Source organism: Corvus moneduloides, chromosome 26, assembly GCF_009650955.1.
Source record: "Corvus moneduloides isolate bCorMon1 chromosome 26, bCorMon1.pri, whole genome shotgun sequence".
NCBI classification, from domain to species: domain Eukaryota; kingdom Metazoa; phylum Chordata; class Aves; order Passeriformes; family Corvidae; genus Corvus; species Corvus moneduloides.
The window spans coordinates 2940323-2960129 of NC_045501.1; the positions used below are offsets into that span (position 1 = coordinate 2940323).

At 58.2% G+C, this 19807-nt stretch overlaps 1 protein-coding gene across 3 annotated transcripts in view; it reads right to left on the minus strand.

The window, feature by feature from the left end:
• Positions 1–19597, minus strand: part of LOC116456089 (zinc finger protein 385C-like) — a 58466-nt gene extending 38869 nt beyond the window's left edge. Inside the window, exons 1-2 of one of the 3 annotated variants that reach the window (XM_032134592.1) lie at positions 19437–19597; positions 1676–1924 (exon numbers count right to left, since the gene is read on the minus strand). In XM_032134592.1, the coding sequence (XP_031990483.1) occupies positions 1676–1924; positions 19437–19473 (286 nt within the window). In that variant the 5' untranslated portion in view covers positions 19474–19597. The remainder of the gene's footprint in view (positions 1–1675; positions 1925–19436) is intronic. The other 2 variants (XM_032134594.1, XM_032134596.1) reach the window with 2 other exon arrangements.
• Positions 19598–19807: the final 210 nt, after the last annotated feature.

The following is a 19807-nucleotide window of genomic DNA, read 5'->3' on the forward strand; positions in this document are numbered from 1 at the left end:
AGGGCTTCTAGAGGAGTGTGATGAGGCAGGGCAGGGCTTCCCCAGCACCCCATCACCCTGCCAGCCCTGCCTGCGCCCTCCTGCCCATGCGCTGCAGCCCAGCCAGGAGCTTGTCCTGCACTTGTCCTCACCTCACTGGGGCAAGGCAGACAGAGATGGTCCCCTTTGGGTTTTGGGGGCACACATGTGGCACCAAGTACCCCCGGTACTGGTACAGAGAGGGCACAGGAGTCACATCAGTCAGTTCCCAGCCGCCCAGGGTCACGCCTCAGGAGGCTGGGAAAGGCTCACAGAGACAACGCTGGAAGTGACATTTTTAACCAAAAGTGCAGGGAGAGGTCAGCTCCGGCGGGAACAGGAGGGACGGGGAGGCGCGGGGAGCAGCTGCCGCCTGCAATTTCCCCACATAAGCAGATCAGAGCCCTGCGCACACGGGAGCGACTGCGCCGTGCCCGGCAGAGGGGAGCGTGTGGGGCCGACACGGCGGGGCCCCAGGGGTGCGTGGGCTGCACACCCCGGCACTGGCACAGGTCAGGGACAGTGCAGAAGCACAAAGAGCAGACTGGCATGCTCCAAGATTCTTTGGCTCAGTAGGAAATACATCCCTGGACAGCCTCCCATCAGACCCCAACCAGATCGAGGGGAGAAGCTGGAAGCTGCAGGCTGGAATTTATGAGCCCGTTCCCCATTAAAATAGCCGGCAATATTTCCATCTGTCAGTAATGCTGATGAAGAGTCCTGCTCCTTTGCATACCCCAGGCCTTATCCAAACAAAACCAGCACCAGTCAGGGCAGGATTTGGCACACAGATGACTATTGCCATGCTAGGAATTTATGGCTCCAGCCTGCCCAGTCTCTAGTAAGAGCAGGAACAGGGAACTGTATAATCTTTAAGGTCCCTTCCATCTCAAGGCATTCTGTGATTCTACGAAATTCCCTTGGTTTGCTGCTAATCACAAACCCTCACAGCCAAAGGCTCAGGCAGAGCAGGTCAGCCATGCTGACAGGGTGACATTTCTGGGCACATTTCCCTGCTTTTGTGCATAAAATCTGCAGCAGCCAGCTGGGCACGGCCAGGTGAATGCTGGCAGATGGCACAGAGGGCAAGTGAGTCCTTGCCCTTGCACAAGTTCCTGCCCAGCAGCACAGCACCCGCATGTGCCAGCACTCCTGCCGTGTGCCACAGCCAACAGGTGAGGGGCCTCAGCACCAACATCTAAGCAGCATTTTGAATAAAACTCACCACAGATACAGGAAATGTGCACAGCAGGAGCCTGGAGGGACATGGTCAGGTTGGCACCTGGAAAGCAGCATCCAGTAGCCCAACAACTGACAGCTACTCCAACCTTGGACGCTCATGTCCTTGCTGCACAAACCAACTACAGAACTCAAGAAGACACCCACAGAGACAGAGCACCAGCAACCACGCTTGCACATGGACAGACTCACGTGTGTCTGTCTCTTTGCCACTGCAGCATGGACTCTTTGGGCCCCAAAACCTCCGGAGGACTGGCAGTGACAGCTGGGGGAAGCCCTGCAGTTCAGGTAGACCAGCAAGTGACAGATGCCAAAGACAAAATACAGCATTTCTGCACTTTCCACGAGCCCAACGGAGCAGCTGTGTCAGAGCAAGGGCAGCCTTTGGGCAACCTTGACCTGCTGGGTGGGCTCCTACCTTGGGCTGCTGGCATCTTCCCCTTGTTTAGCTGCTTGAGGCGCTTCTGGTGGGACTTGCCGTTGTAGTGGATCTGCGCCTGTGCAGCCGAGTTGAGTTGGATATTGCAGACCTCGCAAAGCGTGAACGACTGGTGCTTCTTCTCCCGCTTCATGCGCTGCTCAGGCTGGCTGGGGGGGCAGCTGGCCTCCTCCACCAGCTGCACTGCACTCTCGGGGCTGTGGGATGGGCTCAGGGGTCGCTTCATGCCTGCAGGAGGAAGGACAGACCCACTGTGAGGACAGAGGGACAGGAACAGGTGCCGGGTGAGGCAGGAGAGCCCAACACAGGTCCCACGCCTGTGGTGTGTCTGAATCTGGGAGGGATCCCTGAGCAAGTGCAACAGCGTTTGGGCAAGATGACATGAGCAGCAGCATTCCCAGGAGGTTAGTGCTGGAGTAGAGAATAACCCACTTCTTCCAAGTTTCCAGCTCCAGACGACACTCCTCGTGTCAGGTCAAGTCTCTGTTCACTCGTGGGCAGCACTGTGGGTTGGCCCGACGCAGAGTTAGGATGGAACCAACTCTCCGCAGGCAAGAGATTCAGCTGGCAGGACTTGTGTGCGGTGCGGGTGTCCCACAGCCCGTCCCCACCACGGCAGGAGAACGACCGGCACTGGCACCGTTGGCAGGTGCCTGTCCTGAACATGGGGCTCTATGGGACCAACTTGCATCGGGAGCTGGAGCCCCAAACTCACACAGGGACACCACAGAGAAGAGCTGCCCATGGAGGGACTGGGGTCAACTGGGGACAGCCCTCCGGCGGCCTTTGCCTTGCAGGGACACTGTTCCTGCTGCCTGACCCTGAGCTGGGAATCGGTGGGACATCCAGAACAGCCTCGGAGGCGCGAAGGTCACCCGAGCCCTGTGATCCAGTTACCACCTTGGAGCTGGCAGCTGCGGCTTACAAATACCCGCAGGCACGCTGCACCGAGACACCCCAAGGGGCCAAGGCAGGGGCCGCGGTGTCTGTGGGTGGCCAGGCAGGACCCAAGGGTGCCCTGCAGGGATGTTCCTGGCACCCTCGGCAGGGCTGCACGGGGACTGTGCGGGACTCAGCTGCCCGCACGCTCCTCGGACAGCAGGGACCAGACCGGGGGCTTTGGCTCAGGCTCAGCCCAAACCCTGCTGTGTCGTGCCGGCGTGGCCGCTCCCCCAGCACCCAGCAGGCCACGAGGGTTCGGTCCCCGGGCCACCGGGGAGTCGGGGGGGGCTCGGGGAGCTGCAGCCCCGGCCGTGGCCCCGCGGTGGCGCCACCGCTCCGCGCCGGTCCCGCGCGTGGGTCCCGCGGTGACCGGGGACGGCGGAGACCGGGGGGGACACGGGGGGACAGCGGGGACAGGGGGACAACAGGGAGAGGGGACAGTGGGGAACAGGGGGCAGCGGGGACTGGGGACAGCAGGGACATAGGGCAGCGGGTTCCCCGTCGCAGGGCGGGGGTGCGCTGCCACTCACCCACCCACCGGGTGAGCACCACTCTCCTCAGGGAGTCTCGGCCCCATCCTGCGCCTTCCTGCACCCCGGAGGTGGCCACGAGTGTCTCCATCAGTAGTCCTGTTTAGCCAAAAGGAGCGGGAGGTTTTCCCACGAACTGTTAACAGAGCTGGAGGCCTTTCCCAGGATAACCAATAGCAGAGCAACCGGAAAGCAGATCTGGGAGACGTTCAGCACCAGGAATGTGAGACGGGGCCTCAGGGACGAAGCGGGACACGCCAGCCGAGGCAGGTCGCCGGGTGCCCTTGGCATCCTCCCCCTCCCCGGGTATTTTTAATGCAATTACATCCCAGGACGCAGAGCTAAAATTGGAACATTATGTGGACAAAGTATCCCCAAAGTCTCCCTCGTCTTTAAAACGGGCACTGCTGTTGCTCTGATTAGGCAGCAGCTCCTGTACCGGCTCCCGGGGCAGCGTTTGAAGGTCTGTCCTAATTGCACACACACTTGTTGTCTCATTCACTTAATTTCTTCTGCGCCTGTTCTGCTTCTCAGGTGTCAGGGCCACAAACCGGGTGGCTTGTGGCTGGGACAGGTCACAGGACAGGTCATGGCACGTGTGCAGGCTGGCGGTGCCCTGGCTGACGGCTCCTTTGGGGCACATTCCACCTTTTCAGCAAAGCCTTGAGGAACTTTTTTTGGGGGTGAGGGGGGTGGCTGTTACCTTTCACAGGAGGGAAACTAAGGCAAGGTGAAGGTTAAGTGACACCCCCAGGGTGATTCTGGGGCTCTGAGCCAAACCCACCTTAGTACGCAGGGTCACCACATCCCAGCTCCACCATCCATCCCACCCCAGGACCAGTGAGGTCAAGCTTTTGTCTCCTCCATGCAGGAGGATCACAAGCAGTTGCAAATTTTTGGGTAGTCTTCCCAAGGGTTCTCCTGGATGGGGGGTGATGAGCTGCCACGCACCCACCGCTGCCCAGATTTGACAGATCAATGACACCTCCCAGGACCCCGATGACACCCTGCCACCTGCACTTCTTGCTGCCCTTCCCCCAGAGCCAAGGGCTCTGCCAGCCCCACAGGGGATGTCCTTTTGGCTGCTGATTTTTTGAAGGAGACCCATGCTGGGACATCCTTTACTCAGCTCCTGAATGCAAAGCAAACTCCAGAAACCACAACTTCCTGCACAGGCTGCAGTCACTGGAAGTGGCTCTGTGCCCACACACTGTGCTGAAGCAGCATCCCACAGCATCCCATAGCATCCCACAGCATCCCAGAAAAGCCACTGGCTGGGCATGAGATACATCAGCGGGGCAGTGGGGTTCTGGCCAAGTTACAAATCCTGATGAGAGAGCAGGTTTGATGCAGGTCAGGTCCTTTCCCTCATTTCCTGTGTTCTGGATAACCTGAGGACAGACCCATCAAGGCCACCCTGGGCACAGGGAGTGCTGTTATCCCAGCCTGATCAGAGGTTCCCATGCACATGCAGCCTGAACATCTGTGCAGGGATGTTCTCTCAGCGTCCTACCCCAGCACAGACCCTCATGCTCCCTCCTGCCATCAGCACCAGTTTGTGTCCCATGGGACTTTTATTTGGCCTGAACTCAACAGAGCCAACACATGGGACCAGAACCTCCCCCCAGGTCAAACCGCCTTTGCCACAGAGCTGAGGGGACCTGACAGCAGCTAATTGGGAGATCTCTCCATTCAGTGACATGGGATCAGGGAAAACACCACCTGAACAGAAAGTGCATGAGTTTGGTCAGAGAGCAAGAAATCTGAAGAAAAAAAATCTTATTTGAGTTCGCTAGACTCCATTCTACTGAATCCACCTTCCTTGCCTCCAGCTGAGTACACACAACAGTAAATAAAAGCAGCAGAAGTAAAAGAAAGTGTTGGTATGAAAGTGGCCACCAACAGTTGTCACAAAATTCCCTCAAACCCCCTGAGTAAGGACCAATTTCATGGTCCTTGTTCACATCTGTAAGGACCCTCAGGAAAGCCAGAGCTGCCACAACCCCTCACCCAAGCACAACTCAATCCCATCACCTCAGGGTCTGCACCCTTAAGCAGCTCTGTGATCCTGCCACTGCCGTGCATGTTTGCACCAGGACCCCTGGCTGTGCCTCCCTCCAGAGCCACCAGAGAGCCCCAGACCCCCTGTGGCAGCAGCCCCACCATCCTGCCTCCTTAGAGACCCCTCACCACTGGCACAGGCAATTTCCAGCCCACCCACCCATCTGGGCTCAGGATAAAGCAATGCTGAAGAGGCAGCACCTGGTGCCCCAGCCTGGCACAGGAGGCTCCTACCTGGTGCTGGTGAAGGGGACACTGAGCCCTGCCCTTGGCACCGGCGAGCTGAGCTGGCTCCTGCCCTTGTGCCACGGCCGTCAGGGCACCACAGCCGCCCCTATGCCCGGAGAGTTCCAGACACTTGTCTCATATTTCAAGGAGCACTTCAAATGCGGTTCGATCGCCACTAAATCAGCCCTCATCAGCAGCCTCCGGACGAGAGCCGGCACGTCCGAGTTGGTGCCTGTGGCTCAGCAAGTTCCCAAAGAGCCCGGAGCGTCACGCGGGGCAGTGGGCGCCAGCTGGCAGGGGGTGGCACTGGAGGAGCCACCTTGAGCCAAGAGCAGGCGGATGCACCTGACAGCAGCTCTCAGTGACAGGGGAGCTGGGGGAATGGGGCAGCTTTCCACGCTGCCTCGAAGGTTGGGCCCAGAGAATTCCCTGTGCAACTTCATAAAGAGGCACCAGCTGCTGGTGGAGGGATGGGAAGGCCACTGGCCTCGCTGCAGTGGGCACAAGGGGCTCTGCCCTGGACACGGAGGTGGCCCAGGGGACCTGCTATTGCATCAGGAGATGCTTCAATGTCCCAGCCTGAGAGCTGAGCAGATCCAGGCAGACCGCAGGTTTTGGAGGGGCCTGGCCATGCCTGCAGCACTTTCAGCATTTCATAACACTGCATCAAACCAGCTGCCCCCCCAGCCCCGGCATATGCTCCACTCCACTAATGCCAGAGCGAGGCACATTTTAGGATCAGTCCGTAAACCATCCGTTGTCAGAGCAAGGATTAGTGTGAGCCGTCTCTCCCCAAGGGCTCTGGACTGCAGGCTGGCTCCTGGCACGGGCACCACGGCACACAGGGGGCTCAGACCACGCGCAACCCTCAGCTCTGGATCCCCCAAATGCCCGGCTCTTACCCTCAGATGCTCTCAGGGTTCCCCTCAGCCCCGTTCCCACATGCTGAAGGGCAGTGGGACATCTTGCAGCCTCCCGAGAGGGCAGGGAGCATCACACGGAGCACGGTGCCTCTGCGCCTGTCCTCTCCTTTGCACACCAAGATCATTAACACCGCAGGGCTGCGCGTCCCCTGAATCAGCAGATCCCAGCCCTGCTCCCGGGCAGTGAGGACAGCTGAAACCCAGCTGAAGGAGATGCCATGGAGGGAACAATGCTGCTCCTCTGCAGCGGGGCAGGGAATGTGCCCATCCACTCTAGGAAGCAAAACCTAGGCAGTGCCACCTGCTCTCAAACCAGCAGCGAAAACAGCAAAGCAAAGAGGCGGGGAGTGTGAGATTCCGTCCCAGGGTTCGGCTGTAGGTGTGAGCACAGCGCAGGGAGCAGTGGGAGAGGAAGGACTGAGGCTCCGTGATTCATCGCCCCGACTGGCCGTGGGCCCCCAGCCACTCCGCTGGCCGAGGAGAACCTGACAGGATCACAGCATCCTTCAGGATTCTTGTGGTCAGCACCACAAGATTAGGGCAGAGCCACGTCTCACAGAGCCACTGTGTTCTCTTGGGAAATAAAATGCAGAGAACCAGGTGATGCACAGGGAGGGTCTGAGCCCTGGCTGCACCTCGTGCTCCCCTCGCTGTTCGCTGAAGCTGCCACAGGGAAGTTCCCAGAGAAGATGATTTTCCACAAGTGCAGGATCCAGAATGAGATCCAGGCCAGCTCCTGAGGACCTGCCACCCCCACTGCAGGCACCAACAGCTGGGTCAGCAGCGGTGCCACTGGAGGCACAACGCCACAAGCATCGGCAGAGCACCCTGGTGGTGCTGGCAGTGCTGGTCCCACTCCCCACCCACGTGTTCCCCTTGGCAAAGGTGAGGACACCCACCACGAGCACTTACAGTGATGATTAGGGTTCCAGCAGGTCCCACACCAGAGCTGGGCATTGTCTTCCCTCCCAGCTCCCCTCACTCCCACGTCTGGGTCAGGAGCTTTTCACGGCAGAAATTGGCTTTTAAGTGAATTTGTGGAGAGCTGCTGGCTAACAGGAGACCTCCAGTTTAAGCTGGAGGTCTCAAAGGCTCCTCTGTTACAACGTAAATTAAATATTTGATAGTGCTAAGCAAGTGACATTTGCAGTCCGGTCACAGCAGGGGTATCAGATAGATATTTGCAACGGGATCTGTTTAAATCCATGTAGTGCTTTGGATCCGTACATCAAAACAAGCCCAGAGCTTTATTAAAATCGATGTTATCAAACACCCTGCTGGGGGAGGCTCTGGAGCCCATGTGGTGGGGCTGGGGGGCAGCTGAACCCTGCTGAGCTGCGAGGCTGCAGTATGGTGCAGCTTTGGAAGAGATTCTTCTTTAAAATTCAAGAGTAGCAAGAGACTTGTCCCTACCTGCAGCTGTGGGAGGGAGATTCCCTGCAGCAGAAAAAAGGGAAAGCACTGACCCAGCCCCAGGTGGAACCTGTTTTCAATCAGATCTCTTATATATGAGAGATTTCTGATACCTGACACCGGATCAGACATGATCCCATCCCAAATCCCTCAGACACATATTCCAGAAACTGCCACGAGGTTGTTCAGTCTGAAAAATGCCTGATTCCCTTCCCCAGCTCAGCAAAGCTGCATGGAAACACACTTTGCCAAAGTATAACAAAACTACTTTCATCACCTACCCTAAAAAAAGGGCTTGGAAACATAAAGGCTGCAAAGGACTTTCTGCATCTGTCACAGGAGATGTGACAAAGTGACACAGACTTCAGGCTACTTGTTGACAGCGAACGCCCTTCACGGACAGATCTGGGGAAGATTTCCTTACCAGCACATGGCTCAGTCCCATCAGCTGTGGCGGGAGGGGAGGCTCCCAAGCACTGTCCCAGGACTGCTCTGGGTCTGCCCTTGGGCCAGAGCTCTGGGAAGATGGGTCCAGGGACAGCCGGACACCCCAATGACGTGGCTGAGGGGTCACCCCGCCACCAGCCCGATCTGCCCCGGTTCTGTGGCACTTGTTACGGTGCTGAAGCTCCCAAACCTCCCAGCTGTTGGGAAAACTTAGAAAAAGCATCTCGAGCTGAAAGGGAGATGACAAGTAAAAAGAACCCCGAATTTATTGTTTTCTCAGAATTTAGAGTGGGAGGAAGGAAAATGGGACGACCCATGATTTTTTAATGCCTGCAGTTGGCAGCTCCGTATTTAATGTGACAGCATCCCTTTAAGAAAAATACGTTCATACACAAGGAAGAAAATAAATTGGCGAAGCAATTTGCTTTCAAGCTAGGCTGACAACTCCCCACTCCAACGTTTTGCTGCAGCCTTGGGTGAGCCACAGTGGCCGGCACTCCATGCTGAGCAGGGATCATCTCAGAGGTTAAGGATGCTTCACTGAGTGACAAACCCATCTGGGAGCAGTAATTTATCCCAGAGATGGTGCAAAGAAAGAGTGGAAGGAATAATTCATTGTGTGTGAGGCAACGAGGAGACGTGCTGTCATGTTACCACACTGACAACTCCCTGACACAAACAGAGATGCTTGTTACGGAGCCTGAACCCACACGATCAAAGGGGCTTCTGCTTTTGGGGTAGGAAGGGAGAAAAAAAGACAGGAAGAAAGGAAAATAAGAGCTAAATCAAAGCCTTGTTACCATTTCTCATGAAAGAAATTTGTGAGAAATGCTCTTTGCAGAGCAATTAGTCATCAGGATCTGAGGCGAGCGCCCAGCAGGACCCACTGCTGACGCCCTGGGGCTGGGGAGGAGCACCCTGGTGTTGCTGCTCAGAGCAGCCTGGGGGGGAACATGATCGAGCTGGCAGTGCCAGCAGGAAGGACCTGTCTGATAGGGGACAGCTCGATGGCACCAGAGCCATGGGGAAGAGAGGAGTCAGAAACCAGGGTCCAAAACCATCCCTCACTCCTGCATGCCGCTCAGTTGGGGGTCAGGGCTCCCCAGAATGATGCTGCACTCTCAGCACTTGAGGTGCCTGCTGACAGTGGCAGCTCTGAACTCAAGCCCTTAAAGCCCCCATCTTGGTGATGGTGTTGCCACACCCGAGGGTGGCACAAAATCCCTGAGCCCCCCGAGGTGCTACTGAGGGGTCCTCAAGACTGATGGGGGTGCAAGGGTCCTGTCAGAACCGTGCTGCAGGAGCACTGGCCTTCAGCCTCAGTTCACACCTTGAAACCCTGACTTGTCTGTGAACACCAGGATGCCAGCGCTGACAGGCACGGAAATGAAATGGGACAGATGATAATGAATTGCCCACATCCCTCAGTGTCTCCTGGATGTGGAGTAATGAAGTTATACAGTGCTCACTGGCTGGAGGACAGAAGAAGAGTTTTAGAGCTCGGGTTTAATCAGTTCAGTGACAAGCATGGCCTGGATTCGTTCCCTCTTCTCGCCACGGTTTGGTGTCTCCACTCCTGTCCCAGCTCCCGGCTCCTGTCAGCCCCAGCACTCACTGCCTTGCTCCTGCAGCACTGGGATGGAGCTGCAGGAACCCAGTCACTGCAGCGTGAGAATCCTGTGCTGTGTTGGAGGTCATTGGTGTCAGGAGAGAAGCACGTGTATCCAATTAGACTGGGAAACCTCTGCTCCCAGAAGGGCAGAGGGCAGCGAGTGCTGGCTGGCGGTGCAGGTGGCAGCTGGAGTATTTATTTGGGCAGCAGCATTAGCGTTATTTAATGAGTTCGGGTGGGTCAGCGTTCCTGTTTGAAAGGAATTCCTAAATGGACTAATGAAAAGTTGCTTGTCTCCCTGCCATGGAGACAGCCCCACTCCTGCTCCCTCCTGCGCATCGGCGCTGAGCAGCAGAGATCTCCCTGCTCCCTCTCTGTGCTCACCTGCCTCCCACACGTGCATGACATTGCCATCGCTGCCGCGCTGTCACCGCAGCGGCTGCCACGCTGTCACCGGCGGGTACCTGGCACAGCAGGGAGACAGGGCTGCGCTGGGCACGGCTCACATCGTCCGCGCGTGTGGCCAGCGGGCAGCACGGAGCCATGGCTGGGGCAGAGGCTGGTCCTTCCATAGGGTATTCCCGGGGTGAAGCCAGGGAGCTGCTGCTCCTCCAGCTGGGCGCCGGATGCAGCCCTGCGCTCAGTGCTGCCCGCCAGCGAATTCCAGGCAGTGGGAAACGAGGTGGCAAGGTGGCCCGGGCAGAGGGGCTGCTGACAAGTCGGTCTCCTGCCACACAAAGCAGGAGCCAAGGGTCCAAGCATGTCCTTGCACGGGCAGAATGCCAGGTCGCAGCCAGGATGGGAGAGGCAGCCAAGGCACGGCCCTACGAGCTGCCTCGGGGCTGCACTGGGGCTGGGATCCCAGCGGAAGCCCCGCAGTCGCCAGCCCATTGCCAGGGCTCCCGGCTCCCCGGGGCGTGCGGGGGACAGCGGCGAGAGGCTCAGCTCCGCTGGCAGCTGCCGAGAGGTGGAGGCGTTGCTGTTATGAAAACATGCGAGGGCTGTGTCTGAAAACATTGTGAGGAGCCAGCTCCATAAATAGGCCCTTTATGGCTCTTCCCTGCGCTGAGACAGGCTCTTTCACACACGCTTGGCTCCGGCACGGCGGGTTACGCGGCTAAAACAGCCCTGTGTCGGGTGGGGGAGACTGGGGAGCACCGGCAGACGGGACACGGACACTGCGGCACCACCCCTGAGCAGGGGCCGCTCCCACCGCACCAGCACCCGTGAACAGCAGCCCGTGCCCCCCGGCAGGAGCTGCGGTGCCCGTGGGAGGACAGAGACCAGGACGGTGACCCGTGCTGTCACGGGACACGGGCAGCAGCTGCTCGGCTGCCACCACCTCCGCGGGCAGCACGCCCCGGCGCCGCAGCACACGGCCGCGATTAATCAATGGTTTCATCAGGGAGTTGTCATTAATTGAGCAGCTCCTGTGGCCATGGAGCCAAGTGGTCTGTCCAGTGTCAGAAGACGCGCATGCAGCAGCAGCTCTTCACTGCTTTCGGCCACATCCATTTAACGCGATGACAGTTCCGTTTGTGCCCCCTCAGCAAACGTCCCCCGGTGTGGGAGCACTGGTGACTAAAGCAGCGGGTGAACCATTAGTGACTCAGCGCATAATTTTGCTCATTTTGTGCCTTTTTTTAGCGCGGGGCGGACAGAGCTCACACAGCAAACTCTCGCCAGGCACCGCCACCGCTCCCTCACAGCATCCCAGCTCCGGGCACCCACCTGGGGTTGGGGACCTTCTGCAGGCAACCATCTGTTTGATGTGGTTCTGCCCTGGAAAACAGGGAGAAGAAGCTGGAAAACACTGCCAAGGGTTTTGCCTTGTTCTTCATTCTCCCTTTCACTGTTTTCTTTCTGACCTGGGAAAAGGCAAGGGGAGCGCTGCAGCCGCGGGGAGCTGGACAGCCCCGGCAGCCCCGGCTGCGCAGCTCGCACCGCGCTGGCGCTGACCCGGCAGCTGCCTTTATCGAGAGCAAAGCACTGAGCTCTTGTCTTGGCGGTAACTGATGTCTGCAAACACCAGGTGCCGGCTTGAATTAAGAAGCTCTTTGAGCTGGAATTGTGCTGAACACCCAGCGCTGGGGTGAACGCTGCCAGAGGAACCTCTGTCCGGACCACCTGCATCAACCCAAGGACCCAATGGCTGCATCCTGCAGGCTGGAGACAGTGACAGGGAGGTGTCAGTAATTTCCTCTCATCCTTACAGACAGGGCAGCCACAGCACGGCAGCCGTACAAGTGCAGAAACCCGACATGTGAGAGTAGGACCAGCTCTGGGTGACTCCACGTCCGGCAGGGCTGACCTGGCTGTCGGCGTGTCCGCACCTCCAGGTGATCCGTGTAGGAGCAGGGAATGAGGTCAATGTCCTCGGCACCGCCACTGCACCTGCACGGATCCCCCTCCATCCAGGGGGATGAGCTGAGCCACTCAGGTTCCCCCGTGCCACCTCTCTTGTGCATAGATCTGTGCAATCACACGGCCAGTGTGACCAACGCAACCAGTGCCAGCCGCCAGCCACTCCCATCTCCCATGGGCAGCTGCTGCTGCTGCTGGCAAATGGTCACCCAGTGTCACCAAACTCTCTCATGGAGTCAGAGTGACAGAGCCCCAAAGCAGTTTCAGGGATGGCAGCCCCAGCCACCCGGAGGTGGGGGGGGGGGGGGACAGCGAATTGTCACCTCCCTAAAGCAGCTTTGTCTTTGCTTTAATGATTTCCCAGCTGCTTCCCCATTTCAGCCGATAATGGGACTTCACTCTCTATCTGGGTCTGAGAGGCGCTTGTCTTGTTCAGGATGGAGAAAATCAATTCCCCTCTCACTCAAGTCTTTGCAAGACAGATGAACTGAAGATCGTGCCTGCCTGAGCAAAATATTTATTCAGTCTGGGAACAGATTTACTTTTGAACCTTCTATAAATACAGCTGAGGGCCCCCATTTAATCCCTTACCAGAAGACCTAATTTTATTTGTTTTATGTTTTAAAGAATCCTCCCTTTTCCAACGCCTTGTCAGCAGGTGAAGAAAGGCAGGATTTTTGGCACTCAGCTTGGCAGTGGGCATAGCCAGCGGTGCTGGGGAGCCACTGCCTGGTGCCACTGCAGAATGGGGCTCGGTGGTGAGAGAGTGAGACCCCTGCACTGCTGGGTCTGGGTTCTACAGGGTTTCCTGCCCTCTGTTACTGATTTACACCCATCAAAGCTCTGCTGGAGCCAGGGCAGGCAGGGAGAGGCCAAATCCTCCACAGAGGCGTCTTTGTGACCCTGCCTGCCCTGCCCACATGAGGATCCCTGTGTTGGGGGCAGAGTCTCCATCTCAGCAGCATCCCCATCTCATGCACGACCCTCTACGGCCCCTCAAGACTTGTGACCACCTTCCTGCAGACCCATCACCACATCTGCATGAGCCCCCTGGGACCAGCCACACTTCGCTCCATCCACAGCCAAAACAGGCTTCATGTGCCATGTGCTAATTAGGATTTGAAGGGGCAGCTGTTTATCCGTGATACAGCAGGCACTTCACCACCAACCAGTGCCTCTCCCCATCACCCTCCCCATGGGGTGACACACCTAGTAGGGACCCTGCCTGGGACTGCAGCATCACACCAGCCTGACCCTCCACTGGTCCTGCATCCTGCCCTGCCTGCATTATTTGTCACTCCACAGCCAGTGGTCCCTCAGCTGGGGCTGCAGAGGGGTTGGGGTTCCTGCCACTGGCAGGAGAAGGAAAAGCTCCTTGGCCAGCCAGGGGTGGGTGGGCAGTGGGGAGCTGCTCCCAGGGTGCTCAGGGGGATCCTGTCACCTGCCAGCATCTCACTGTCACACACCACCATGGTCTTGCCAGAGGGTTTGCCCAAGTCCTTAGGAGGAGAAATGTTCCCAAGGACAAACTGAAAAGCTTTCCCAGCACCAAGAAGATGCCAAAAGCCAGCAGGTGCTGGAGCTGATTTTCTGCCGCCGGAACCCACCTTGGCACTTCCCTGGTCCAGAGCCCCATGGCCGTGGGAGCAGCACTGGCACTGCAGCAGTGCCGGCAGCAGGCCAGCACTGGAGGGGCAGGTGGCTGCCAGGTGTCTGTAAATCCCTTTGGGGACATCCAAGCTGCATCACTGTGGCACCTGCATTGGTCATTGGTCCACTCATCTGCTGCCTAAGTCAGCATCAGTCAGCACTCATCCTGCCCCGAGATTCCGACGCTGCTTTGTGCCTTGCAGTGGTGATGGAGCACACAAGTCATCATCTCCCTCCACATCTGGCCAGGAAGGTGAGATTCTGGCACAGATGTGAATGCTAGGGTGCTGGTTCCAGGTCCCTCCCCGAGCTCTGCAGCAGCTCCTGGCCAGGAGTGAGCTCCTGCACAGACCCAGGATGGGCAGACAGACCCCAGCCTGGACAAGGGAATTGCTGTGTTCCCATTTGGCATATCCCCAGCCCTTGGAAGGCTCGTCCAAAGGCACGGCATGCTCTACACCACAACTGGCTCACTTATTTGACACACTTATCAAATTGTTATTACACCTGTTGGCTAATTACCTCCTCTGGAAACCAGAGGGGACATAAATTTGACATTGACCTGTGCAAACCTGCAGCCCTACAGATGTCAGCTGGGTCTGGGGGGCTCAGTGGGGCTTGGGAGAAGTGGGGGACTGGGAATGTGTCTCTGTGAAAGTGTCCCTCCCTGCCCCACCAGCCCACTGCTGCTGTCCCATGCCCCAACAAGATGGGGAGTGGGGAGCCCAGGAGTCATGGTGAACCCCCTGCACCACATGCCTGGGGTGCCAGCAGTGCCCTTCCTGCACTCTCTGCCTTCCTGAGCACAGATTAATCTGGGAGAGCTTTAATCCGCTAAAGCGCTTTCGTAACAGCCCTCAAAAATAAGCCTGGAGAGTTCCTAATACTTCTTGAAATTTTGGAGTTGGGATATTTATAGGCTCTGGCCTTGCATGAGACAAAGCACACCCAGCTCTGGGCGGGAGGGCTCTGAGGTGGAGGAACCTGCTCTGGGGGGGACCCACTGCCTGACATCAGCTCTCGCCCCCCAGCCTGGCCAGCAGCCGCTCTGTGCCACTCCCAGTCTCCTGCTGGCACCGTAACAAGCTTCCCTTGTTTGGGATTTTTATGGGTTTTTTTCCTACAAGCATTTCAGGCTCCTCAGAAGAGCCTCCAGCCCAGCGCACAGACCGGCTCTGTGCCTTCAGCCCTTCAAACGAGTGCAGAGCAGCAGCGCTTCCGACCAAGACAAACAGCAGTGACACCGCATCCCCTGGGCACGTGGCCGAGGCCCACCCCACATTCAACAGTTCCTTCATCCCGCTGATGCAGAGCAAGGGCCAGTGGCCAGATATCAGAAGCAGAAATACTCAAACAGGAGACAGAGTAGCATCAGCCTGATTCCTGCCAGAGAGGCCCCAGCTCATCCCCTGACCGGTGGGCACAAGGCAGAGGAGTGGGCAAAGCTGGCACAGAGCTGCCAGGATCAAACCTGTTGGCCAGAGGAACCCAGCACCTCACCACAGGAAGCATCAGGGGTGCCCAGTCCCCTCAGCACCCTGAGCCCGGCTGCTGCTGCCTGACCAAGGTCCAGCAGCTGGGGCAGCTCCTGACTCCAGGCAGACACAGGCACAGATCAGGGCTTCACCTCAAAATGTTTCCTTTGCAATTTCCCAGTGATCTTTCTTATCAACTAATTAAAACATTTCCATAATTAGGCCAGAGAAAATCACGACTCAGGAACGTTCCCATTTCAAAGCAGCGCAGATCTGTTTCGTATCAAGGGCTCAGAGCCCTCGCCAGAGCCAGGATCCCCCAGGTTCTCCCATGACTGGGACTCAGCCTGGGCCCACCCCTGCAGGGCCCCACAGCCCCAAGCCCACCACCAGCCCCTCTCCTTGGCACCCTGCCGGGAATTCATCTTGGGGAAAAGGCTGTTTACATTGCAGGGGGAAAAGGTAGGTTTTATAAAAAAAACAACCATAAAGAGCCCTCTGACAGTGAGGGATTCTCCGTGCCTTCAGCCCCTGTGAAGTCAGGAGTGCTTGGGGAAGCACCCACCCTGCCCCACAGCCATGCAGAGCAAAGTCCCCCCCCCGCCCACAGCCGGGGTGCCTGTGTCAGCCCTGCCACCACAGCCAGGCTGGGCACACCAGCATCCTGATGCCTCTGAAACACCAACACCTGCATCTGGGGGAGCACCAGGGAAGCTCCCACGGGACCTGGGGCATCCTGTGCCCGCAGAGTGGTTCATGGCTCCTTAAATCTGCAGGTTCCCTTTGATGACTGGCAAGTAAATTGTTGTATTTCTAACAGAAATGGAGCAGTTGTTACAGTGCAGCTGCAGCCTGGATTTCCTTGAGAGCACAGACATAATTCCTGACAGGGGCTTTCTGACACAGAAATTATGGCGCTATTTTGGAGGCAATCTCAGCGCATCATACTAAGAAACACCCTTTGTACATCACAATATCGTTGCTAAATTGACAAATAGACCCTCATGGGCCTCATTATTCTGCTCTGGATGTACATTTTTGCATTTTTATCATCCCTAGAAATGATTAAAGGGCTGCAGAACTGAGGGCTCTGGCTTTGGAAAACTCAAACTCCAGTCCCGATTGAGCTGAGAAACAGGAGAAGCAGTTGGAAGGGCTGCAGGGCTCGGAAAGGGAATCTTTGCCCCTATGATGTGGGAGTCTGGCACGTTTTGGGGACTGTCCTGTGCTTCAATGACAGGTTTGCTTTTAGCCCTGGAAATTCACCAGTGTAAAGCAATGGGACTGACATTTCCAGTACTGGATTGGGAACATCTGTGCAAAGGTCCTTGTTCAGTCAATAGCAGACTTGTGTTGTGCACTTGTAGAAATGCATTGATCTCCCCAGAAAGATTAGATAAAAGCCAAACAGGAGGAAGGTCTCCAGAAATACAACAAATAAGAGCCCAAAGACCAAGGTTCCTTTACCAGCCACCAGCCTATGTCTGAGGATGCTGGGGCAATGCTCGAGGAGGATTTTTGGGTTGGAACAGCTGTGGATGGCCACAGCATTGCTCCAGGCTATGCACATTCCTGCCAGTCCCTGGGGATGAACAGCAGGAGGGTGCAGGCAGAATGACCTGGGGCAACTCTGCCCTGTCCATGTCCCCATCGGCACATTGAGAGAAGCCTTGTCCCAGGACAGCTGGGAATGCCAGGCAGAACACCAGCCCCCATAAACAGTGCAGAGAACATCAGCCAGGCAGGTGGGGAGGGATGGGATGGGATGGGATGGGATGGGATGGGATGGGATGGGATGGGGTGGGATGGGATGGCTGCTCCAAGCCCACCGGCAGTGCACGCTCCAGCACGATGGCACCTCCTCACATGAGCAGCCAGGCACCCAACCCTCACTTACCAAGGCCAGGACATGCAGCCCTCCACAGTCCAGCACTGGGGTCCAAGCCCTGAGGGCAGTGAGCCACCAGCCCTAAAAAATATTTCTTACTCTTGGGACTATGAAACCAACCTCCCAATTTCTCTATACAGAGGCTGCTGCTCTATCAGAGTCGAACAGCGCTCGGGCAGCGAGAGCAGCCGCTCTGGAGCCCCGGCCAAGCACGATGCGATGTGAGCTCAGGGATGCTGGTGTACAAGACTCACAGCGGGAAGTCACAGCCTGGCATGACGTCACAGCCCTGCTAACGCAGAGCCTGGCTCTGTGCATTCACAGACGGAGCCACATCCAGGGTCACACCAGCCTTTTTTTTCCAATGCACATGGCAGATTATAGAACAAGCACGAAATCCACAGCACACGGTATCATCACCCCTCCCTGAACTCTGCATATGGCAAGAGAGTTTCTGGTCGGCGGAATCACACCGGCAGCTACCGAGGGACCGACACAACTCCTCCACCCCCACAGAGCCATTCCAGCCAAGTGACAAACATCATTCAGCAAAGCCGCTGGGCTGGATGCTCCATCGGAAAACACCTGCAGTCACTTAAAAGAAAAAAGTCGGTGGTGGTGGATTTGGATGGCGTTGGCTCAAGAAACTCCCAGCCAGGCTGGCAGACGGGACAGAGCCTCCTTTATCCGCGGGCTGTCACACACAGCGGCACTGCCCATTGATGCTATTTTCAGGCACTGTGCCCCACATGCAGACACAGCAGCTCACGCAAATGTCTCCGCTCCCCACTCAGGTAACAAGGGGGTGAAGCCGATGTGTGCACAGTGCTGAGCAGGGCAGGGCCAGCTCCTGCCTCACATTTTCACCCAAAATTGCTCCCTGTGGGGCAGAGGGGCTGCCATACTTCATGGGACCCACAGACACATCCAGCCCTCGAAGGGGCAGCTCCAGCAGCAAGGTTCCAGTGAGATGGTGCTGATTCCTCCACACTGGTGAATCAACCTGGAAGCCCCTTAGAGCCTCCAGGAATGCAATGCCAGGCTCTAGACCCTTCACCTTCACACAGAATCATCTCCTCTATTTAAGCAGCACTTTCAAATTTTGCACTGAAAACAAATCGCAGCGACTTGTGCCAAGATGTTGTTTTCCCACACGCCCATCCAGCAGGATCGGCGCTCACCGCCCTGCCACGGCCCTGCCAAGGGCAGGCACAGGCACATCCCTGTGCCGGGATCCGTGGGGTTCGCTCTGGGGCAGAGCAAGCCCCAGCCCTGCCCACCCTGATGCAAACTCCTTAAAAGCTTCCACCGTAACTCACTGCTGCTCCAAGTTAACAGCAAAGTCTATCGGTAATGGCCAGGGGAGAGCGGTCAATCTGCTGAGTGGGGATCCTGCTTCTGCCTCCACATTCCTGGACCCAGGGACCCCTCTGCTCCCACCCGGAGACACAGCCAAGAGAAAGCGCTTTTGTACAGCTCAGTGAAGGTCCTTTTCCGTAAGAGCCAAGTGTCCCCGTGGAGGCGGCCAGAGCCTCGGCTCCATTCCCAACACAGCTCTCCATGTCCCGATCCCAGCATGGACGCACGCAGCTCCAGGCACCCTGCGAACAAGCCAGGGAACACGCAGGGTGTGCTGTGCACGCCGAGCACCACAGCCGGGCCCAGAGGGGCCCAGGGACCACTCCACCACCCCCTGCCCCGGCCGGGCCGCACACCCCGACACCTGGGCCAACGCCGCCCGCACCCAGGTGCTGCCGCAGTCCCCAGTCCAGCACACACACCCGTGAGGCTCCCACGCCGTGCACCCCACAGCGCGGGCACCCCGGCGGGGACGAGCCGGGGTTACCGGCACCCAGCGGGTCCCGCTCGGCGTGGGAACCTCAGCCCCGCGCCGGAAAGGGGCTGCGCCGGGGCCTCGGTAAAGTTCCGCTCAAGAAGTTTCCCTCCTGCCCTGACCCCTCCGGGTGGTCAGTGGGGCCGGGGTCCCGCCACCCCCGCCGCCCCCGCCCCGCTGCCCGGCGCCGCCGGGATGGAGCGCGGGGAGCGCCGCGCGCCCCGGCCGAACACCCGGCCCCGCTGCCGGTTCCCGGGGCCCGTCCAGCGCATCCCCCCCTCCCACAACTTTCCTACGCCTGAAACTCCCGGTGCCCACAGCCCAGCCCCGGGGCCGCCGGTGCCGGGAACCCGGCCGCCCCCGCCCGCCCTACCTGCCCAGCCGCCCGGCTCCGCCGCCGTCTGCAGCATCCTCCCGCCGGCTTCTCGCTCCCGGCCGTGCGAGCGCGCTCTCGGAGGAGGACGAGAAGGAGGAGAAGGAGGAGAAGGAGGAAGAGGAGGAGGAGGAGGAGGAGGAGGAAGGAGGGGATGAAGGCAGCGCGCGCGCCGCCGCGGTCCAACCCCCCCTCGGCGCCGCGCGCCCGCACGGAGTGGGAGGGGGAACCCCGGCGGCGCATCCCGGTGCTGCATCCCGCAGCTGCATCCCGCAGCTGCATCCCGCAGCGGCGCCAGGGGCTCGGGGGCATCCTCCCGTCGCGCATCCCTCGGTCACGACTGCCCCGGGCTGGGACGGTGGGGGCACAGG